Source organism: Pseudophryne corroboree, chromosome 7, assembly GCF_028390025.1.
Source record: "Pseudophryne corroboree isolate aPseCor3 chromosome 7, aPseCor3.hap2, whole genome shotgun sequence".
NCBI classification, from domain to species: Eukaryota; Metazoa; Chordata; class Amphibia; order Anura; family Myobatrachidae; genus Pseudophryne; species Pseudophryne corroboree.
Window position 1 is genome coordinate 387197940 of NC_086450.1, and position 25066 is coordinate 387223005.

General features: G+C 48.5%; 1 protein-coding gene across 6 annotated transcripts in view; it reads right to left on the reverse strand.

Moving 5' to 3' along the window:
* The window catches only part of INTS1 (integrator complex subunit 1), a 324003-nt gene that overhangs the window by 200414 nt on the left and 98523 nt on the right, over nt 1-25066 (reverse strand). For all 6 annotated transcript variants that reach the window (XM_063934591.1, XM_063934592.1, XM_063934589.1 and 3 more), the window contains one exon: nt 5059-5245. In XM_063934591.1, the coding sequence (XP_063790661.1) occupies nt 5059-5245 (187 nt within the window). The remainder of the gene's footprint in view (nt 1-5058; nt 5246-25066) is intronic.

The following is a 25066-nucleotide window of genomic DNA, read 5'->3' on the forward strand; positions in this document are numbered from 1 at the left end:
CTGCCTGCGGGAAGGGGCATAGAGGGGAGGTGCCAGCACACCCATTGAAGAAATTTAAAGTGCATCGGCTCCTTTGGACCCCGTCTATGCCCCATCGTACTAAGTCTCCCCAATATCCCTTATGGAGGCTAGAGAAAATAAGATTTTACTCACTGGTAAATCTATTTCTCGTAGTCCGTAGTGGATGCTGGGGACTCCGTAAGGACCATGGGGATTATACCAAAGCTCCCAAACGGGCGGGAGAGTGCGGATGACTCTGCAGCACCGAATGGGCAAACTCAAGGTCCTCCTCAGCCAGGGTATCAAACTTGTAGAATTTTGCAAATGTGTTTGAACCCGACCAAGTAGCAGCTCGGCAAAGCTGTAAAGCCGAGACCCCTCGGGCAGCCGCCCAAGAAGAGCCCACCTTCCTTGTGGAATGGGCTTTCACTGATTTTGGATGCGGCAATCCAGCCGCAGAATGAGCCTGCTGAATCGTGCTACAGATCCAGCGGGCAACGGTTTGCTTTAAAGCAGGAGCACACAACTTGTTGGGGGCATACAGGATAAACAGCGAGTCAGTTTTCCTGACTCCAGCCGTTCTGGCTACATAAATCTTCAAAGCCCTGACTACATCTAGTAACCTGGAATCCTCCAAGTCACGAGTATCCGCAGGCACTACAATAGGTTGGTTCAAATGAAAAGATGACACCACCTTTGGCAGAAATTGGGGACGAGTCCGCAATTCTGCCCTGTCCATATGAAAAACTAGATAGGGGCTTTTACACGACAAAGCCGCCAATTCTGACACACGCCTAGCCGAAGCTAAGGCCAATAGCATGACCACCTTCCACGTGAGATACTTTAGCTCCACGGTCTTAAGTGGTTCAAACCAGTGGGATTTCAGGAAACCCAACACCACGTTGAGATCCCAAGGTGCCACTGGTGGCACAAAAGGGGGCTGAATATGCAGCACTCCCTTAACAAACGTCTGAACTTCAGGAAGAGACGCCAGTTCCTTTTGAAAGAAAATGGATAGGGACGAAATCTGGACCTTTATGGATCCCAACTTCAAGCCCATAGTCACTCCAGACTGTAGAAAGTGCAGAAATCTGCCCAGTTGGAATTCCTCTGTAGGGGCCTTCCTGGCCTCACACCAAGCAACATATTTTCGCCATATGCGGTGATAATGTTTTGCTGTCACGTCCTTCCTAGCCTTTATCAGCGTAGGAATAACTTGCTCCGGAATGCCTTTTTCCGCTAGGATCCGGCGTTCAACCGCCATGCCGTCAAACGCAGCCGCGGTAAGTCTTGGAACAGGCAGGGCCCCTGTTGCAACAGGTCCTGTCTGAGAGGCAGAGGCCATGGGTCCTCTGTGAGCATTTCTTGCAGTTCCGGGTACCAAGACCTTCTTGGCCAATCCAGAACAATGAGTATTGTTCTCACTCCTCTTCTTCTTACGATTCTCAGCACCTTGGGTATGAGAGGAAGAGGAGGAAACACATAGACCGACTGGAACACCCACGGTGTTACCAGGGCGTCCACAGCTATCGCCTGAGGGTCTCTTGACCTGGCGCAATACCGTTGTAGCTTTTTGTTGAGACGGGACGCCATCATGTCTACCTGTGGCAGTTCCCATCGATTTGTAATCTGAATGAAGACCTCGTGATGAAGTCCCCACTCTCCCGGGTGAAGGTCGTGCCTGCTGAGGAAGTCTGCTTCCCAGTTGTCCACCCCCGGAATTAACACTGCTGACAGTGCTTGCACGTGATTCTCCGCCCACCAAAGAATCCTGGTGGCTTCCGCCATCGCGACTCTGCTTCTTGTGCCGCCCTGGCGGTTTACATGAGCCACCGCGGTGATGTTGTCTGACTGAATCAGCACCGGTTGGTAGCGAAGCAGGGGCTCCGCTTGACTCAGGGCGTTGAATATGGCCCTTAGTTCCAGGATATTTATGTGCAGACAAGCCTCCTGACTTGACCACAACCCTTGGAAGTTTCTTCCCTGAGTGACTGCCCCCCACCCTCGGAGGCTCGCATCCGTGGTCACCAGGATCCAGTCCTGTATGCCGAACCTGCAGCCCTCGAGAAGGTGAGCACTCTGTAGCCACCACAGAAGAGACACCCTGGCCCTGGGGGACAGGGTGATCAGCCGATGCATCTGAAGATGCGATCCGGACCATTTGTCCAACAGATCCCATTGAAAGATCCTCGCATGGAACCTGCCGAAGGGAATGGCTTCGTACGATGCCACCATCTTTCCCAGGACTCGCGTGCAGTGATGCACCGACACCTGTTTCGGTTTTAAGAGGTCTCTGACTAGAGTCACAAGCTCTTGAGCCTTCTCCGTCGGGAGAAACACCTTCTTCTGGTCTGTGTCCAGAATCATGCCCAGAAAGGGCAGACGCGTCGTAGGAATCAGCTGCGACTTTGGAATATTCAGAATCCAGCCATGCTGTTGCAACACTTCCTGAGAGTGCGCTACGCTGATCTGCAACTGCTCCCTTGACCTCGCCCTTATGAGGAGATCGTCAAAGTATGGGATAACTGTGACTCCTTGCTTTCTCAGGATCACATTCATTTCTACCATTACTTTGGTAAATATTCTCGGTGCCGTGGAGAGCCCAAACGGCAACGTCTAGAATTGGTAATGACAGTCCTGTACCACAAATCTGAGGTACTCCTGATGAGGCGGATAAATGGGGACATGCAAGTAAGCATCCTTGATGTCCAGCGACACCATAAAATCCCCCTCTTCCAGGCTTGCAATGACCGCTCTGAGCGATTCCATTTTGAACTTGAATCTTTTCAGATAAATGTTCAGGGACTTTAAATTCAATATGGGTCTGACCGAACCGTCCGGTTTCGGTACCACAACACTGTGGAATAGTATCCCTTTCCCTGTTGAAGAAGGGGAACCTTTACCACCACCTGCTGGAGAAATAGCTTGAGAATTGCCGCTACCACTACTTCCCTTTCTATGGGGGAAGCTGGCAGGGCCGATTTTAGGTAACGTTGAGGGGGCATCACCTCGAATTCAAGCTTGTATCCCTGAGACACAATCTGTATAGCCCAGGGATCCACCTGTGAGCGAACCCACTGGTGGCTGAAATGTCGGAGACGCGCCCCCACCGCTCCTGGCTCTACCCGTGGAGCCCCAGCGTCATGCGGTGGATTTAGTGGAAGCCGGGGAGGACTTCTGTTCCTGGGAACTAGCTGTAAGGTGCAGCTTTTTTCCTCTACCCCTGCCTCTAGCAAGAAAGGAAGCACCTCTGACCTTCTTGCTTCTTTGTGCGCGAAAGGACTGCATTTGGTAATACGGTGCTTTCTTAGGTTGTGAGGGAATATATGGCAAAAAGTTTGACTTCCCAGCAGTAGCTGTGGAAACCAGGTCCGAGAGACCGTCCCCAAACAATTCCTCACCCTTGTAAGGTAACACCTCCATGTGTTTTTTGGAGTCGGCATCACCTGGAAATCAGGACTTTCTTATCTGGGGAATCCCACGCTCTTTCACATAACTCATTTAACTCATGTGAAGGGGGAAAAGTCACCTCTTGCTTTTTCTCCCCATACATATAAACCCTCTTGTCAGGGACAGGGTTTACCTCTGATATGTGTAAAACATCCTTCATCGCTATAATCATGTAGCGTATAGCTTTTGTCATTTTCGGATGCAATTTTGCATCATCGTCGTCGACACTGGAGTCAGAATCCGTGTCGACATCTGTGTCAACCATTTTGGATAGTGGGCGCTTTTGAGACCCTGAGGGCCTCTGCGCTGTAGGATCAGGCATGGGTTGAGACCCTGACTGGCCCGGGGTATCAGCTTTATCCAACCTTTTATGTAAGGAGTTTACATTATCATTTAACACCTTCCACATATCCATCCAATCAGGTGTCGGCACCGTCGGCGGCGACACGTCAGTCAACTGCACTTGCTCTGCCTCCACATAGCCCTCTTCGTCAAACATGTCGACACACGCGTACCGACACACCACACACACAGGGGAAGCTCTAAAGGAGGACAGGACCCCCACAAGGCCTTTTGGAGAGACAGAGAGAGAGTATGCCAGCACACACCCCAGCGCTATATAACCCAGGGATTACACAGTAACTTAGTGTTTACCCAGTAGCTGCTGTATTATGATTAATGCGCCTAAATTTATGTGCCCCCCCTCTCTTTTTTACCCTTCTACCGTGATTCTGCAGGGGAGAGCCTGGGGAGCTTCCTCTCAGCGGAGCTGTGGAAGGAAAATGGCGCTGGTGAGTGCTGAGGAAGAAGGCCCCGCCCCCTCAGCGACGGGCTTCTGTCCCGCGATTTTGTGTAAAATAAATGGCGGGGGCTCAAACATATAACAGTGTCCAACTGTCTATATGCAGCTTTCGCCAGGAGGTATCAATTGCTGCCCAGGGCGCCCCCCCCTGCGCCCTGCACCATACAGTGACCGGAGTGTGTGGGTTAGTGTGGGCGCAATGGCGCACAGCTGCAGTGCTGTGCGCTACCTCATGTGAAGACAGGAGTCTTCTGCCGCCGATTTCAATGTCTTCTCCGCTTCTGCCGGCTTCTGTCTTCTGGCTCTGCGAGGGGGACGGCGGCGCGGCTCCGGGAACGGACGACAAGGTCAGGTCCTGTGTTCGATCCCTCTGGAGCTAATGGTGTCCAGTAGCCTAAGAAGCGCAACCTAGCCACAGTTAGTAGGTTTGCTTCTCTACCCTCAGTCCCACGTAGCAGAGAGTCTGTTGCCAGCAGATCTCTCTGAAAATAAAAAATCCTAACAAAATACTTTCTTATTAGCAAGCTCAGGAGAGCTCACTAAAAGCACCCAGCTCTGTCCGGGCACAGATTCTAACTGAGGTCTGGAGGAGGGGCATAGAGGGAGGAGCCAGTGCACACCAGATAGTACTAAATCTTTCTTTAGAGTGCCCAGTCTCCTACGGAGCCCGTCTATTCCCCATGGTCCTTACGGAGTCCCCAGCATCAACTAGGACGTTAGAGAAATTTGTATTATTATTGTTTTTATTTGTACACGAACCATGCTGTGCTTAGCAGTAGGGTATATTTACGGATTCAAAAGTATACCTTTGGATTCTGCAGCCACATCTCCAGCTTCTGTATTGCCATAAGTCGCACCTCCTTGTAGCCACAGGTGGAAGTTAGCAGGCGGAGGAGATTCCTTGAGACATTATCCATGGGCTGCCGCCGATTGAGCTGATCTTTTAGCATGTCTAGTACATACTCCTCCACACCCTCTGCCAAGTCATCATACCTTAAAGGGAGCAATAACACCATGAGAAAGATTCAGCACTGACCATTAAATATTGCACACATTATTGGTTATGTGGAATTGGCTTTAAATAAAAGAAGAATGCTCCTTAGTTACAGAGCTGCTTTTCCTAAAGAATTTGCTTAGCGATTATAAGTATGCTATCGTTTGTTACCGATAGCAAAAGGAGACTCAGCAGTACAGAAAAGGCTTCATTGGTGAAGACGTTTATTTTAAAAGAAACCATGCTCTAGTATACTGGTGGATAAATCTGTAAAAATGCATGAGAGCCAAAAGAATTTATACTTAGGGGTTTATCTACTAAGTGGTGGCACTTTTCAGAGTCTTTAAGACCCAAAATTAAAACAGCAATGATTTTCGTAGAAGTCATACAGTTGTAAAGGGATGTATTTATGTGCCGCCAGTCACAATACATATGCTTACATCCCGCCCCCTCAAGATGCCAACAGGGGCTATTCCCACTCGTGGGTGTCCACGACACCCATAGAGCGGGAAAAGAACCTGTGGCCAGCGCAGTTCGCCACAAAGCCCGCCAGCTGCTTCGTTGCTCTCGCCTACCCCCCTTACCACCCGCAATTCTAATCCCCGGGATGCTAGCGTCGGTATGGTGACCGGCAGGATCCCAGGCGCCAGTCACCCATACCCAACCCGTTTTAAATTTGGGGCTTAAATAGAACAAAGAAATAATAAAGAGGATTTATGGTATTCACCCTTAAGGTATGGGGTATGCTCCTACCTCTCTACTTCCCATCGGGCTACGAGATACCAGTTGAAACTTCATACACCCATAGGAGAGCTGAACTCTGTTTCCACACACAAAGCATGGTACCGATCACAGCGTCCTAACAATCTCTGGCACTCAGGAGGTCCGGCTGGAGGCACAGTCCTTGGGAGAGAAGGTCCGGCCTGAGCAGAAGCCGCCACGGAGCCCCCATCAACAGGCATGAGAAATCAGCATACCACACCCTATGAGGCCAATTCATAGCTACTAGTATGAAGGTGCCGCAGTCTTGTTTCCCCTTGTGCACCACCCGAGGAATAAGGGACATTGGGGGAAGATGCATATGAGAGTAAAGGTTTTCTGAGCGGATCTTGATGGGAAAGGCCCTGGAGAAGGTGGCGTGCCTGACACAAAGCCCTGTAGATGCCCCAAAGTACCAATATTTTTATGGAAAGGAGATATTCCCTTTCTGTCCAGCGTTCCTGAAAAATCTCCTCCTGAGGCTGCTATCCGTGGTGAGAAGAACTCACTGTTGGACCAGGAACAGCCGACCCTTGTCCAGGTGAGACAGTTAAAGTCACCAGGAAGAGAATGACAAGCCTCCAAGGGATAACAAAATCAACTGAGACCTGATCTGAAGGGAAGAGCCATTTCACTCGGTCAGAGGTTCTGCCTGATAGTCACGACTGTGAAATGTTAGGTTGAAAAGTTAATGGGATCCAATTAATTTGGGGCAATTTGTACATGATGTCTGCAATGTGCTGTAGACGTTGTTTGAACAGTAACATTCATCACCTTTAAATTGCACATTTTAGTTCACTGCCCTAAAGAAATGCATACAAAAATGTGCAAAATGTACATCCCGCCGTAATAATTAGTGATGTGCACCGGAAATTTTTCGGGTTTTGTGTTTTGGTTTTGGATTCGGTTCCCGGCCGTGTTTTGGATTCGGACGCGTTTTGGCAAAACCTCCCTGAAAATTTTTTGTCGGATTCGGGTGTGTTTTGGATTCGGGTGTTTTTTTACAAAAAACCCTCAAAAACAACTTAAATCATAGAATTTGGGGGTCATTTTGATCCCATAGTATTATTAACCTCAGTAACCATAATATACACTAATTTTCAGTCTATTCTGAACACCTCACACCTCACAATATTACTTTTAGTCCTAAAATTTGCACCAAGGTCGCTGGATGGCTAAGCTAAGCGACACAAGTGGCCGACACAAACACCTGTCCCATCTAGGAGTGGCACTGCAATGTAAGGCAGGATGGCACTTCAAAAAAATTGTCCCCAAACAGCACATGATGCAAAGAAAAAAAGAGGCGCACCAAGGTCGCTGTGTGACTAAGCTAAGCGACACAAGTGGCCGACACAAACACCTGGCCCATCTAGGAGTGGCACTGCAGTGTCAGACAGGATGGCACTTCCAAAAAATTGTCCCCAAACAGCACATGATGCAAAGAAAAAAAGAGGCGCACCAAGGTCGCTGTGTGACTAAGCTAAGCGACACAAGTGGCAGACACAAACACCTGGCCCGTCTAGGAGTGGCAGTGCAGTGTCAGGCAGGATGGCAGTTCAAAAAAATTGTCCCCAAACAGCACATGATGCAAAGAAAAATGAAAGAAAAAAAGAGGTGCAAGATGGAATTGTCCTTGGGCCCTCCCACCCATTCTTATGTTGTATAAACAGGACATGCACACTTTAACGAACCCATCATTTCAGCGACAGGGTCTGCCACACGACTGTGACTGAAATGACTGGTTGGTTTGGGCCCCCACCAAAAAAGAAGCAATCAATCTCTCCTTGCACAAACTGGCTCTACAGAGGCAAAATGTCCACCTCATCATCATCCTCCGATTCCTCACCCCTTTCACTGTGTACATCCCCCTCCTCACAGATTATTAATTCGTCCCCACTGGAATCCACCATCTCAGGTCCCTGTGTACTTTCTGGAGGCAATTGCTGGTGAATGTCTCCACGGAGGAATTGATTATAATTCATTTTGATGAACATCATCTTCTCCACATTTTCTGGAAGTAACCTTGTACGCCGATTGCTGACAAAGTGAGCGGCTGCACTAAACACTCTTTCGGAGTACACACTGGAGGGTGGGCAACTTAGGTAAAATACAGCCAGTTTGTGCAAGGGCCTCCAAATTGCCTCTTTTTCCTGCCAGTATACGTACGGACTGTCTGACGTGCCTACTTGGATGCGGTCACTCATATAATCCTCCACCATTCTTTCAATGGTGAGAGAATCATATGCAGTGACAGTAGACGACATGTCAGTAATCGTTGGCAGGTCCTTCAGTCCGGACCAGATGTCAGCACTCGCTCCAGACTGCTCTGCATCACCGCCAGCGGGTGGGCTCGGAATTCTTAGCCTTTTCCTCGCACCCCCAGTTGCGGGAGAATGTGAAGGAGGAGCTGTTGACGGGTCACGTTCCGCTTGACTTGACAATTTTCTCACCAGCAGGTCTTTGAACCCCTGCAGACTTGTGTCTGCCGGAAAGAGAGATACAACGTAGGTTTTAAATCTAGGATCGAGCACGGTGGCCAAAATGTAGTGCTCTGATTTCAACAGATTGACCACCCGTGAATCCTGGTTAAGCGAATTAAGGGCTCCATCCACAAGTCCCACATGCCTAGCGGAATCGCTCTGTTTTAGCTCCTTCTTCAATGTCTCCAGCTTCTTCTGCAAAAGCCTGATGAGGGGAATGACCTGACTCAGGCTGGCAGTGTCTGAACTGACTTCACGTGTGGCAAGTTCAAAGGGTTGCAGAACCTTGCACAACGTTGAAATCATTCTCCACTGCGCTTGAGTCAGGTGCATTCCCCCTCCTTTGCCTATATCGTGGGCAGATGTATAGGCTTGAATGGCCTTTTGCTGCTCCTCCATCCTCTGAAGCATATAGAGGGTTGAATTCCACCTCGTTACCACCTCTTGCTTCAGATGATGGCAGGGCAGGTTCAGGAGTGTTTGGTGGTGCTGCAGTCTTCGGCACGCGGTGGCTGAATGCCGAAAGTGGCACGCAATTCTTCGGGCCATCGACAGCATCTCTTGCACGCCCCTGTCGTTTTTTAAATAATTCTGCACCACCAAATTCAATGTATGTGCAAAACATGGGACGTGCTGGAATTTGCCCACATGTAACGCACGCACAATATTGCTGGCGTTGTCCGATGTCACAAATCCCAAGGAGAGTCCATTTGGGGTAAGCCATTCTGCGATGATGTTCCTCAGTTGCCATAAGAGGTTGTCAGCTGTGTGCCTCTTCTAGAAAGCGGTGATACAAAGCGTAGCCTGCCTAGGAACGAGTTGGCGTTTGCGAGATGCTGCTACTGGTGCCGCCGCTGCTGTTCTTGCTGCGGTAGGCAATACATCTACCCAGTGGGCTGTCACAGTCATATAGTCCTGAGTCTGCCCTGCTCCACTTGTCCACATGTCCGTGGTTAAGTGGACATTGGGTACAACTGCATTTTTTAGGACACTGGTGACTCTTTTTCTGACGTCTGTGTACATTTTCGGTATCGCCTGCCTAGAGAAATGGAACCTAGATGGTATTTGGTACCGGGGAGGACACAGTACCTCAATCAAGTCTCTAGTTGCCTCTGAATTAACGGTGGATACCGGAACCACGTTTCTCACCACCCAGGCTGACAAGACCTGAGTTATCCGCTTTGCAGCAGGATGACTGCTGTGATATTTCATCTTCCTCGCAAAGGACTGTTGGACAGTCAATTGCTTACTGGAAGTAGTACAAGTGGTCTTCCGACTTCCCCTCTGGGATGACCATCGACTCCCAGCAGCAACAACAGCAGCGCCAGCAGCAGTAGGCGTTACACTCAAGGATGCATCGGAGGAATCCCAGGCAGGAGAGGACTCGTCAGACTTGCCAGTGACATGGCCTGCAGGACTATTGGCTTTCCTCTGTAAGGTGGAAATTGACACTGAGGGAGTTGGTGGTGTGCAGGCGCTTGGTTACAAAAGGAAGGGATTTAGTGGTCAGTGGACTGCTTCCGCTGTCATCCAAAGTTTTTGAACTTGTCACTGACTTCTGATGAATGCGGACCAGGTGACGTATAAGGGAGGATGTTCCGAGGTGGTTAACGTCCTTACCCCTACTTATTACAGCTTGACAAAGGCAACACACGGCTTGACACCTGTTGTCCGCATTTGTGTTGAAATAATTCCACACCGAAGAGCTGATTTTTTTTGTATTTTGACCAGGCATGTCAATGGCCATACTCGTCCCACGGACAACAGGTGTCTCCCCGGGTGCCTGACTTAAACAAACCACCTCACCATCAGAATCCTCCTTGTCAATTTCCTCCCCAGCGCCAGCAACACCCATATCCTCATCCTGGTGTACTTCAACAGTGACATCTTCAATTTGACTATCAGGAACTGGACTGCGGGTGCTCCTTCCAGCACTTGCAGGGGGCATGCAAATGGTGGAAGGCGCAAGCTCTTCCCGTCCAGTGTTGGGAAGGTCAGGCATCGCAACCGACACAATTGGACTCTCCTTGGGGATTTGTGATTTAGAAGAACGCACAGTTCTTTGCTGTGCTTTTGCCAGCTTAAGTCTTTTCATTTTTCTAGCGAGAGGATGAGTGCTTCCATCCTCATGTGAAGCTGAACCACTAGCCATGAACATAGGCCAGGGCCTCAGCCGTTCCTTGCCACTCCGTGTCGTAAATGGCATATTGGCAAGTTTACGCTTCTCATCAGACGCTTTCAATTTTGATTTTTGGGTCATTTTACTGAACTTTTGTTTTTTGGATTTTACATGCTCTCTACTATGACATTGGGCATCGGCCTTGGCAGACGACGTTGATGGCATTTCATCGTCTCGTCCATGACTAGTGGCAGCAGCTTCAGCACGAGGTGGAATTGGATCTTGATCTTTCCCTATTTTAACCTCCACATTTTTGTTCTCCATTTTTTAATGTGTGGAATTATATGCCAGTATCAATAGCAATGGCCTACTACTATATATACTGCGCACAACTGAAATGCACCACAGGTATGGATGGATAGTATACTTGACGACACAGAGGTAGGTAGAGCAGTGGCCTTCCGTACCGTACTGCTATATATACTGGTGGTCACTGGTCAGCAAAACTCTGCACTGTACTCCTCCTATATAATATACTGGTGGTCCCCAGTGCCCACAATAAAGCAGTGTGAGCACAGATATATGCAGCACACTGAGCACAGATATGGAGTGTTTTTCAGGCAGACAACGTATACTGGTGGTCACTGGTCAGCAAAACTCTGCACTGTACTCCTCCTATATAATATACTGGTGGTCCCCAGTGCCCACAATAAAGCAGTGTGAGCACAGATATATGCAGCACACTGAGCACAGATATGGAGTGTTTTTCAGGCAGACAACGTATACTGGTGGTCACTGTCAGCAAAACTCTGCACTGTACTCCTCCTATATAATACAGCTGCTCCCCAGTCCCCACAATTAAGCAATAAGCACAAATATTATTAATAAACGGAGAGGACGCCAGCCACGTCCTCTCCCTAACATTTACAATGCACGAGTGAAAATGGCGGCGACGCGCGGCTGCTTATATAGAATCCGAATCTCGCGAGAATCCGACAGCGGGATGATGACGTTCGGGCGCGCTCGGATTAACCGAGCCATACGGGAGAATCCGAGTATGCCTCGGACCCGTGTAAAATGGGTGAAGTTCGGGGGGGTTCGGTTTCCGAGAAACCGAACCCGCTCATCACTAGTAATAATGCAATTTGACATTACTCCTTATAGTATTGATCCCAACTACTTGTAAAGCCAAGGAAATATCCTTCCATTCTCTATCACAATTTGGACACCACAGGTGCTGTTTTATTGGAGTCTATGGCTAATATTTCAATCAGACACACACACACACACACACACACACACACACACACATATATATATATATATACAAATGGTAATATGCAGCACTCCTGGCGTCTTGAGAAATCACACTTATCCAGCACGTTCGTATGGCAACGTTTCAGTGCCGTTTATTGTGGCACTTTCGTCAGGTTTAACAAAAGAACAAAGACAATCACTTACCTATATACCCCTAGACACCAGTGTGAAAGCGCTGCTCCGTTGGCGGGACCGATTCCCGGGCGGGTGGCGCGTAACGTGTGACGACATCAGCCGATGCGTCATCACAGTGCTCCCCATCACCATAGCTACCAGAGTAAAACAGCAGATCATAGCGTATATTCGAAAAATACCAGTATACATAGCACAGTCACTGTACAATAAATGGTCACCATCTGCATGACATTACTATATATGGCACAATAACAAACATACTGCCTAATGTTAAATTAGCGTATTATTTAAATGCTATCGATATTCCATTGAAAAAAGATAAACAATCACAATGGGGGATTTTAACTACTAATATACTAGCATATTACATAGTGTAATGTTAACCACAAGGTGCTACGCAATATGATCAGATACCCCACAATGCACACTGCCAGTTTATAAGAAACAATTTAACCCCAAGTGCTCATTTAGCCCCTTGGGGTGCAGTGTACCCAACTGATGGATCCAACGTGTCTCCAATCGTAATAATCTAAGACCTCGATTCCCACCCCTCATGGATTGGGGGACGTGATCTATCATACGGTACCTCAGAGATACCAAAGGATGTCTAGCCGTTAGGAAATGTCTAGCGACCGGTTGGTCACTATGACCAGTGGTAATAGCCGACTTAATGGCCGATCTGTGGGCTGCCATACGTTCCTTGAACATCCGTTCGGTCTTACCCACGTATGACAGCCCACAGGGGCACACAAGCTGGTAAATCACGTATCTGGATGAACATGTAAGGCGGAATTTAATGGAAATGGATCTACCAGTGAGGGGATGTTGAAATTGGTCACCAGGGATAAGGAATTGACATGTAGTGCAGGTGCACCTGATGCATCCCTTTCTGCTGCTGAGGAAAGTGGTAGTGTCGCGGGGATTGGTAATATCAGCCTTCACCAGTATATCTCGTAGGTTTCGGTTTCTAGAGTAACAACACATAATTCTAGTATCCTGCAAGGGGAGATCCGTATCTGACTGCACTACTGGCCACAGTTTTTTTACCTTCTGTTGGATAGCTCGGCTTTGGTAGCTGTAACGATTGACCCATGGTAAGAACTTGTCTGATCTAGTTCTATTACTAGATATCAGTAATTGCTGGCGGTCCTTACTAAGCGCCTTAGCTTTCGCTGCATGTAGGTCTTGCCTCGGATATCCCCTAGCTGCAAATTTATCTAGCATGATGTTCATTTGGGATTCCGCTAATGTGATATCAGATGTAATACGTCTGATACGGATAAACTGGGAGTACGGGAGCCCCCGTTTTAGCGGTCCAGGATGACAGCTCTCAAAGTGCAACAGATTATTTCTATCTGTAGGTTTTGTGTACAGGGAGGTGGTAATCTGACCCTCATTGATTTTAATCTCTACATCTAGGAAATTAATTAATTGGTTGCTGATGTTATATGTAAGTTTAACCGCATGGTTCTTGCTATTATGTTGCTCAATCGTTGCTATGAATGCCTCCTCTGTACCTCGCCAAAAGATTAGTAAATCATCAATAAAGCGGTAATATAATACAATATTATCACTGATCACTGGGTCACTGAAAAATATGTCCTCCTTAATCTCGAACATATACATGTTGCTGTACGATGGGGCCACACTGGACCCCATCGCACAACCCCTCAATTGCAGATAAAATTTTCCATCATATAGGAAAAAATTTTTTGTAAGAACCATTTCCAACAACCCCATACAAAACTCCAATTGAGGACCATTATACAAACTGCTATTCATCAAGAAATTTTTAGTTGCCGCAATACCCTCGCTACGATTGGAGACACGTTGGATCCATCAGTTGGGTACACTGCACCCCAAGGGGCTAAATGAGCACTTGGGGTTAAATTGTTTCTTATAAACTGGCAGTGTGCATTGTGGGGTATCTGATCATATTGCGTAGCACCTTGTGGTTAACATTACACTATGTAATATGCTAGTATATTAGTAGTTAAAATCCCCCATTGTGATTGTTTATCTTTTTTCAATGGAATATCGATAGCATTTAAATAATACGCTAATTTAACATTAGGCAGTATGTTTGTTATTGTGCCATATATAGTAATGTCATGCAGATGGTGACCATTTATTGTACAGTGACTGTGCTATGTATACTGGTATTTTTCTAATATACGCTATGATCTGCTGTTTTACTCTGGTAGCTATGGTGATGGGGAGCACTGTGATGACGCATCGGCTGATGTCGTCACACGTTACGCGCCACCCGCCCGGGAATCGGTCCCGCCAACGGAGCAGCGCTTTCACACTGGTGTCTAGGGGTATATAGGTAAGTGATTGTCTTTGTTCTTTTGTTAAACCTGACGAAAGTGCCACAATAAACGGCACTGAAACGTTGCCATACGAACGTGCTGGATAAGTGTGATTTCTCAAGACGCCAGGAGTGCTGCATATTACCATTTGTATATCTACTTTTCCCTGTATGCGGGCACCCGGCGCAGAAATACAGCATTAAGTGAGAGCCGGACACTGCACAAATTGTATATATATATATATATATATATATATATATATATATACATACATATATATAACGAGTTTTATGGTAAGAAGTTACCTTTGCTGAAACTCTTTCTGCGAGGTACACTGGGCTCCACAAGGATTGGACAATGGGGTGTAGAATAGGATCTTGATCCGAGGCACCAACAGGCTCAAAGCTTTGACTGTTCCCAGAATGCACAGCGCCGCCTCCTATATCACCCCGCCTCCCACCACAGGAGCTCAGTTTTTAGTTAACCAGCCCAATGCAACGGTTAGTAGCCACATACACCACACTCTCACGACAGGAGAAGTGTCAGCGGCTAATGCCATACCAACCCAAAGAAGCTAAGTGCGTCAGGGTGGGCGCCTTGTGGAGCCCAGTGTACCTTGCAGAAAGAGTTTTAACAAAGGTAAGTTCTTACCATAAAACTCGTTTTCTGCTGCGGGGTACACTGGGCTCCACATGGATTGGACAATGGGATTGTCCTAAAGCAGTTCCTTATGGGAGGGGACGCACTGTAGCGGGCACAAGAACCCGGCGTCCAAAGGAAGCATCCTGGGAAGCGGCAGTATCGAAGGCATAGAACCTTATGAACGTGTTCACAGAGGACCACGTAGCCGCCTTGCACAATTGTTCAAGGGTCGCACCGTGGCGGGCCACCCAACAAGGTCCAACAGACCGAGTAGAATGGGCCGTAATGTGAGCAGGAGCTGACAGACCAGCCCTCACATAAGCACGTGCAATCACCATTCTAATCCATCTGGCCAGGGTCTGCTTGTGAGCAGGCCAGCCACGTTTGTGAAATTCAAACAAAACAAAGAGAGAATCAGATTTTCGAATAGAAGCAGTTCTCTTCACATAGATACAGAGAGCCCGTATCACATCCAAAGACCGCTCTTTGGGAGACAAATCAGGAGAGACAAAGGCCGGAACCACAATCTCCTGATTAAGGTGGAACGAAAAAACCACCTTAGGTAAATATCCGGGACGAGTCCGAAGAACCAAATTCGTCTGGGTCTGGAGAGCTGACCAAACAGGCGCAATGCGGCTAAGGTGTTAAAGGCTTAGATAAATGTCACCACATTTAAAACAAGGAATACAATACAAGAATTTTAAGCCCTTTCTACACACTCAGCGCAACATAAAAATGTATATACGTCCCTTTGTTTTCTTCCTTGGACGTTGGTGACTCCTTCTTGCAGATCTTCTGACAGCTAATCTCTATTCCGTTAACTCCAGAATGTGAAAATAAAAACAGGAATAACAACCACCAATGTGTAGTATTTTCTTATTTGTAAATAGTCTCTATATCAATTGTCTCTATATCGAGGTTTAACTCCAGCGTACCAAGACTCACACAAAATAAAGTTAATATGTGCTCATAAAGGTATCTTTATCCTCTCCTTTCAATCATCCAGTGTTCAATTCACCAAAGAATGTGGAGGTGGTAGTGAAATATTTAGGTGAAGGATAGTCTGGTTGGGAGCGTACCCTCAGACTCACACAAAAAATGCAGGCTGTAAACACCTCTAGGTTTCTTTGGGGTATAGCGCACTGCTTACCCAAACTCACAATGCACGACGTAAGATGACTCCCATAAAGGTATCTTTCAGGAATTGTGATCCGTCAGTCCTTTCTCCACCCAAATGTCTTGTGTGTTCAGTGTTAGCGTGAAAAACAAAATATACAATAGTGTGTGGTACGTTCTCATGGGTCAATATATAAATTCAACAAAAGCAGTTTGGACCAACTCGTACCTACGCACCAAACATAACATGTGCCAAAAAGATTTCTATGTGTCCTTCCTTTTAACTCCTTTGTGTAATGAAAATACACCACAGAGTGTGGGGGAAAAAATAGAAGGGAGTTTATCCAGAAAGGAGAAAGAGCCGTGTGGGATGCGTACCCCAAAACTCACAGAAAGAATGCAGCTGGTAAGCACATCTAGGTATCTTTGGGGTAAATTATACAGCGTACCCGAACTCACACTGGAGGATGTATGGTGACTCCTATAAAGGTTTCTTTCAAACACTGTTTACTCCCATCCATACGTCTCCGACCTTACCACTTTATAGGCTCAGAAACGGGGAAAAGAGGGAAAAATAGAACAGAATGTGTAGTAGGTTCTGGAATACGCTGGTAAACTTAACAACAATAATTGAATCGAAACGTACCCCCACTCACACAAATAGGGAATGGTGTACACATATCAAGGTATCTTTAGATGTTCTTATCCTAGCAGGTGAAAAAAACGAAATGGGAGCCCCCAGAAGAAAACTGATCACTAAAGGATGCGTACCACAACACTCACAGAAACAATGCAGGGATCAAACACATCACGGTATCTTTGGCATGTACAATATCCCAAAATATCTCGTACCCTGACTCACACTCTGAAGTGGAATGCAGCTCCTATCAAGGTATCTTTACTGGGCGCTCAGTGAGGTGTCTTTCACTCCAGCTTATATCCACCCAAATGGCATGTATCCACAGGTTTTTTCATGTGACCTTTATCAAGTTTATCAAGTTCTTGATAAAGGTCACATGACCGAAACGCGTTGATACTGCCATCACTATCTTTCTTGCTTGAACTTCCGAATTAACCTGGGCAGGAGTGACACCAGAGGGAACACGTACGGCAGCCGAAACCTCCACGGCACCGCCAGCGCATCCACGAATGCTGCTTGAGGATCCCTTGTCCTTGCTCCGAAGACCGGAACCTTGTGATTGCGTCGAGACGCCATCAGAACTACATCTGGAAGACCCCACTTTTCCACTAGGATTTGAAACACTTCTGGATGGAGGCCCCACTCGCCGGCATGTACGTCCTGACGACTGAGAAAGTCCGCTTCCCAATTCAGGACTCACGGAATGAATATTGCCGATATGGCCGGTAGATGGCGTTCTGCCCAACGTAGAATCCGTGAGACTTCCTTCATTGCCAAACGGCTTTGAGTGCCGCCTTGATGATTTATGTAAGCCACTGTGGTGGCGTTGTCCGACTGTACTTGAACAGGACGGTTCTGAATTAAATGCTGGGCCAGGTTCAACGCATTGAAGACCACCCGCAATTCCAGAATGTTGATCGAGAGAAGAGATTCCTCCTTGGTCCACCGACCCTGAAGGGAGTGCTGCTCCAGCACCGCGCCCCAACCTCTTAGACTAGCATCTGTCATCAACAGGACCCAGTTGGATATCCAGAAGGGACGACCCCTGCACAATTGTTGGTCCCGGAGCCACCAAAGCAGCGACAGATGGACCTCCGCAGTTAATAAGATTATTTGAGATCTGATCCGGTGAGGCAGGCCGTCCCACTTGGCTAGAATCAGCCTCTGGAGGGGGCGAGAGTGGAATTGAGCATACTCCACCATGTCGAATTCTGATACCATGAGGCCCAGCACCTGCATTGCCGAATGTATCGACACTTGCGGACGAGAAAGGAAGCAACGAATCCTGTCCTGAAGCTTCAGGACTTTCTCCTGAGACAAGAACAACCTCTAGTTGTGAGTGTCCAACAGCGCTCCCAGGTGCACCATGCTCTTAGCAGGGACCAGGGAGGATTTCTTCCAGTTGATGAGCCACCCGTGGGCTTGTAGAAACCGGACCGTCATATCCAGATGACGCAGAAGAAGATCTGGGGAATTTGCCAGGATTAACAAGTCGTCCAGATATGGCAGTATCCTGACCCCTTGACGGCGGAGTACCACCGTCATCACCACCATAACTTTGGTGAAGACTCGCGGAGCCGTTGTTAAACCAAAAGGTAATGCCCGAAACTGGTAATGGATGTTGCCAATAGCAAACCTCAGGTATTGTTGATGTGACACTGCTATAGGAATATGCAGGTAAGCATCCTGTATGTCCAGGGAGACCATGTAGTCCCCAGGTTCCAAGGCCAGAACTATAGAGCGAAGGGTTTCCATACGGAACTTGGAAATCTTCACAAACCTGTTCAATGCCTTGAGGTTAAGAATGGACCGGGAGGACCCATTTGGTTTCGGGACTAGAAACAGCGGAGAATAGTACCCCCGGCCCCTCTGAGCAAGAGGCACTTGTACTACGACTCCTGTATCCAGGAGGGTCTGTACCACCGAGTGAAGAGTGTTTGCCTTTGTCTGATCCAAAGGGACGTCTGTCTGGCAAAATCGATGAGGGGGTCGGTTTTTGAAGGCTATGGCGTAACCTCGACTGACGACTTCCCGTACCCAGGCATCTGAAGTGGTCTTCAACCATTCCTGGGTATACCCTAGAAGCCGGCCCCCCACCCTGGGATCCCCCAGGGGGAGGCCCGCCCCGTCATGCGGCAGGCTTAGCGGTCTTGGCAGCTGGCTGACGGGCAGGCCAGGCTCTTTTGGGCTTCGGCTTACCAGGTTTGGAAGTGCGGGCCTGCTTATGGTACGCCTGACCTTTTGCTTTACCTGAAGGACGAAAGGGGCGAAAGGACGTACCTTTAGCCTTCGACACAGAATGAGCGGTATTAGGCAGATAGGCAGTTTTGGCAGTAGCCAAGTCAGCCACTATCTTATTTAAGTCCTCCCCAAACAGAATATCTCCCTTGAAAGGGAGTACCTCCAGGGTTATTCTAGAGTCCAGATCCACAGACCAGGATCTCAGCCACAATATCCGGCGAGCCAGGACTGACGTAGTAGAGGCCTTGGCTGCTAGGATATCGGCATCAAAAGCCGCCTCTTTAATATATCGAGAAGCTGTGACAATATATGACAAGCATTGTCTAGCATGGTCAGAGGAGATTTCAGCTTTAACTCCAAGGCCCATGCTTCAATAGCCTCTGCAGCCCATGTAGCTGCAATAGTGGGCCCTTGTGCAGCACCCGTGAGGGTGTAAATCGTTTTCAGACAACCCTCCACACGTTTATCCGTAGGCTCTTTTAGAAACGTGACGGTAGTGACAGGTAGAGCTGAGGAAACCACCATCCTAGCCACATGTGAGTCCACTGGAGGAGGCGTTTCCCAATTCTCAGACAGCTCTGGCGCGAGGGTATAGCGAGCCAGCATCTTCTTTTGAGGCACAAACTTCGTACCCGGGTTTTCCCAGGGTTCCTGATGTATATCCACTAGGTGATCAGAGTGAGGTAAAACTTGTTTAACCACCTTCTGACGCTTGAACCTATCTGGTTTCTTAGGAGGGACGGATGGCTCGGGATCATCCGTAATCTGCAGAATTAACTTAATAGCCTCCAAAAGATCAGGAACATCCACATGTGAACTACCCTCCCCATCAGCCGTATCTGAGTCAGAATCTGTGGGGTCAGTATATGTGCCGTCTTCATCAGACGAGGTGTCAGTGACGGCAGTGGATTGTGAGGAGACAAGCGCTCGCTTAGAGGACCTCTTGGACGTAGGCGAGCATTGGTCAGACTTGTTAGTAGTCAAGGACTGGTTCAACTTCTTTAATTGAGCAGATAAATCGTCCGCCCACGGCGGGTTAGCTGCAGGGACCACATACGGTTGTACCGGCATTGCGGGTCCCATTGGGGGTGTTAGTTTATGAACTAGCGTATGCAGAAGTGTGGAAAAAGCGGCCCACGGTGGGTCAGTATGTGCCTCCGCTGCCACAGTCCCACTGGGAGGCAAGGAGCCCCCAGAACCAGAGCCCACAGCTGCTATATTCTCCTCATATTTGTCTGTGGCTTCAGCAACACCAGCAGTGTGTTCCGCCCCAGAACCGTTACCCTCAGAATCAGACATGATATAACTTGCAGTATGAGGTACAATTATCAGCAACACTATACCTCTAAACCCAAACCCCTGCGCAGTGTAGTCAGCACTAGCAGAGATAAAGGAGAGATATGGTGACTAAATCACAGAGAAAAATACGTAATACAGTATATCTTTGTGAAAATCCTATATTAGATAACACCTGACGCACCAAGCCCCCTCAGGTTATGGAATATAGGGATAGCAAGATGAGTGAAAGACACGCAATGGACACCACTCAGCTATCAAATGCACACACAAATAGTCACAGTTTGTACAATGCAGAGGTTATTACCGACAATAATACTGCACTGGACTAGCTTACACAGCTATATAACAATAGATATAACAGTACACAGTAAGAACTGGATGTATATCACAGGGTAATTGTACTATAAACCCCTGACTAAATGCACTCTTTCTTAACTATCACTGTCTAAAAAGGCAGGTAGAATACTTAAGTGTCATGTAAAGTCACAGCGTTGACAACCAGGCGGCTTTACATACGAGGATTTGCCCAAGCAGTCCCAGGAACAGTGAGCTGAGGGATAATGGCGCCGCAGACACTGACAGGGAGTGAGGAAAAGACAGATATGCAGCTCCAGGGCGGGAACACTTGCTAGAAATGGTGCCCTGGGGCTCGGGGAGGGGCTTCAGGTCTAAGCCTTATCCCCTCTGCTGGCAAAACCACCGGGTACTGTGGGCGATATAAGAATTGGTTTAGAGAGAAAACCTGACCTGCGCCCATGCCCTGATGATCTAGTGGGATCATCTGTACAGCCACAGTGTCCACCGCCAGCGTGCGCGGCCCGCCTCCCACTGGCCGCGCCGGATCGCGATAAAGACCGGGACCCGCAAGCGGGACCCACTTACCACCTCCCGAAGTGCGGCCCCGCGATCCTGGAGAGCCCCAGCCGTGTGTGTCTAACGTGAAGAAAACCGGAGCCTCCGCTGTAGGTACCCAGCAACCAGGACTCGGGAGTGTACAGCGCCACTGGGGAGAGCTGGAGCTGCAGCAGTGAATGTCACAAAACATTTACCACCGCTGCTGCCCTTGAAGTCTTCACTTTTTACCTCATAAAAAGCTTTTCTTAGGGCTGCTTGGAGCAACCCCTATGTTAAGTGCCTGCTTACTGCAGCACCAACTTACAAAACTGAGCTTCTGTGCTGGGAGGCGGGGTGATATAGAAGGCGGCGCTGTGCATTCTGGGAACAGTCAAAGCTTTGAGACTGTTTGGTGCCTCGGATCAAGATCCTATTCTACACCCCATTGTCCAATCCTTGTGGAGCCCAGTGTACCCCACAGCAGAAATATATATAATAAGATTTTACTTACCGGTAAATCTATTTCTCGTAGTCCGTAGTGGATGCTGGGGACTCCGTAAGGACCATGGGGAATAGACGGGCTCCGCAGGAGATAGGGCACTTTAAGAAAGAATTAGGATACTGGTGTGCACTGGCTCCTCCCTCTATGTCCCTCCTCCAGACCTCAGTTAAGGAAACTGTGCCCGGAAGAGCTGACAGTACAAGGAAAGGAGTTTGGAATCCAGGGTAAGACTCATACCAGCCACACCAATCACACCGTATAACTCGTGATAAACTTACCCAGTTAACAGCATGAACAACAACAGAGCATCAGATAACGCTGATGCAACCATAACATAACCCTTATTTAAGCAATAACTATATACAAGTATTGCAGAAGAAGTCCGCACTTGGGACGGGCGCCCAGCATCCACTACGGACTACGAGAAATAGATTTACCGGTAAGTTAAATCTTATTTTCTCTAACGTCCTAGTGGATGCTGGGGACTCCGTAAGGACCATGGGGATTATACCAAAGCTCCCAAACGGGCGGGAGAGTGCGGATGACTCTGCAGCACCGAATGAGCAAACACAAGGTCCTCCTCAGCCAGGGTATCAAACTTGTAGAACTTTGCAAAGGTGTTTGAACCTGACCAAGTAGCCGCTCGGCAAAGCTGTAATGCCGAGACCCTCGGGCAGCCGCCCAAGAAGAGCCCACCTTCCTTGTGGAGTGGGCTTTTACTGATTTTGGAAGCGGCAAGCCAGCCGCAGAATGAGCCTGCTGAATCGTGTTACAGATCCAGCGAGCAATAGTTTGCTTTGAAGCAGGAGCACCCAGCTTGTTGGATGCATACAGGATAACAAGCGATTCAGTTTTCCTGACTCTAGCCGTTCTGGCTACATAAACTTTCAAAGCCCTGACTACATCTAGTAACTCGGAATCCTCCAAGTCACGAGTAGCCACAGGCACCACAATAGGTTGATTCATATGAAAAGATGACACCACTTTTGGCAGAAATTGTGGACGAGTCCGCAATTCTGCCCTGTCCATATGGAAAACCAGATAGGGGCTTTTGTGTGACAAAGCCGCCAATTCTGACACACGCCTAGCCGAAGCCAAGGCTAATAGCATGACCACCTTCCACGTGAAATATTTTAACTCCACGGTTTTAAGTGGCTCAAACCAGTGTGATTTCAGGAAACTCAACACCACGTTAAGATCCCAAGGTGCCACTGGAGGCACAAACGGGGGCTGAATATGCAGCACTCCCTTTACAAATGTCTGAACTTCAGGAAGAGAAGCCAGTTCTTTTTGAAAGAAAATGGATAGGGCCGAAATCTGGACCTTAATGGACCCCAATTTTAGGCCCAAAGTCACTCCCGACTGTAGGAAGTGAAGGAAACGGCCCAGCTGGAATTCCTCTGTAGGGGCATTCCTGGCCTCACACCAAGCAACATATTTTCGCCATATACGGTGATAATGTTTAGCCGTCACGTCCTTCCTAGCCTTTATTAGCGTAGGAATAACCTCATCCGGAATCCCTTTTTCCGCTAGGATCCGGCGTTCAACCGCCATGCCGTCAAACGCAGCCGCGGTAAGTCTTGGAACAGACAGGGCCACTGCTGCAACAGATCCTGCCTTAGAGGCAGAGGCCATGGGTCCTCTGTGAGCATTTCTTGCAGCTCTGGATACCAAGTCCTTCTTGGCCAATCCGGAACAATGAGTATTGTTCTCTCTCCTCTTTTTCTTATGATTCTCAGCACCTTGGGTATGAGAGGAAGAGGAGGAAACACATAAACCGACTGGAACACCCACGGTGTCACCAGTGCGTCTACAGCTATTGCCTGAAGGTCTCTTGACCTGGCGCAATACCTCTGTAGCTTTTTGTTGAGGCGGGATGCCATCATGTCCACCTGTGGCAGTTCCCGTCGCCTTGCAATCTGCGTGAAGACTTCCTGATGAAGTCCCCACTCTCCCGGGTGGAGGTCGTGCCTGCTGAGGAAGTCTGCTTCCCAGCTGTCCACTCCCGGAATGAACACTGCTGACAGTGCTCGTACGTGATTCTCCGCCCATCGAAGAATTCTGGTGGCTTCCGCCATCGCCACCCTGCTCCTTGTGCCGCCTTGGCGGTTTACATGAGCCACTGCGGTGATGTTGTCTGATTGAATCAGCACCGATTGATCGCGAAGCAGGGTCTCCGCTTGACTTAGGGCGTTGTATATGGCCCTTAGTTCCAGGATATTGATGTGAAGGCAAGTCTCCTGACTTGACCACAGACCCTGGAAATTTCTTCCCTGTGTGACTGCCCCCCACCCTCGGAGGCTTGCATCCGTGGTCACCAGGACCCAGTCCTGAATGCCGAATCTGCGGCCCTCGAGAAGGTGAGCACTCTGCAGCCACCACAGAAGAGACACCCTGGCCCTGGGGGATAGGGTGATCAGCCGATGCATCTGTAGATGCGATCCGGACCACTTGTCCAACAGATCCCATTGAAAGGTCCTCGCATGGAACCTGCCGAAGGGAATGGCCTCGTATGACGCCACCATCTTTCCCAGGACTCTCGTGCAGTGATGCACCGACACCTGTTTTGGTTTTAAGAGGTCTCTGACCAGTGTCATGAGTTCCTGCGCCTTCTCCGTCGGGAGAAAAACCTTCTTCTGGTCTGTGTCCAGAATCATGCCCAGGAAGGGCAGACGCGTCGTAGGAATCAGCTGCGACTTTGGAATATTCAGAATCCAGCCGTGCTGTTGTAACACTTCCCGAGAGCGTGCTACACTGATCAGCAACTGCTCTCTGGACCTCGCCTTTATGAGGAGATCGTCCAAGTATGGGATAATTGTGACTCCTTGCTTTCGCAGGAGCAGCATCATTTCTGCCATTACCCTGGTAAATATCCTCGGTGCCGTGGACAGACCAAACGGCAACATCTGGAATTGGTAATGAAAATCCTGTACCACAAACCTGAGGTACTCCTGATGAGCTGGATAAATAGGGACATGAAGGTAAGCATCCTTTATGTCCAAAGACACCATAAAATCCCCCTCCTCCAGGCTTGCGATGACCGCTCTGAGCGATTCCATCTTGAACTTGAACCTTTTCAGGTAAATGTTCAGGGATTTTAAATTCAATATGGGTCTGACCGAACCGTCCGGTTTCGGTACCACAAACATTGTCGAATAGTAACCCCTTCCCTGTTGAAGGAGGGGAACCTTTACCACCACCTGCTGGAGATACAATTTGTGAATTGCAGTTAACACTATTTCCCTCTCTATGGGGGAAGCTGGCAGGGCCGATTTGAGGTAACAGTGAGGGGGCATCACTTCGAATTCCAGCTTGTATCCCTGAGACACAATCTCCATAGCCCAGGGATCCACCTGTGAGTGAACCCACTTGTGGCTGAAATTATCGGAGACGCGGCCCCACCGGTCCTGGCTCCGCCTGTGGA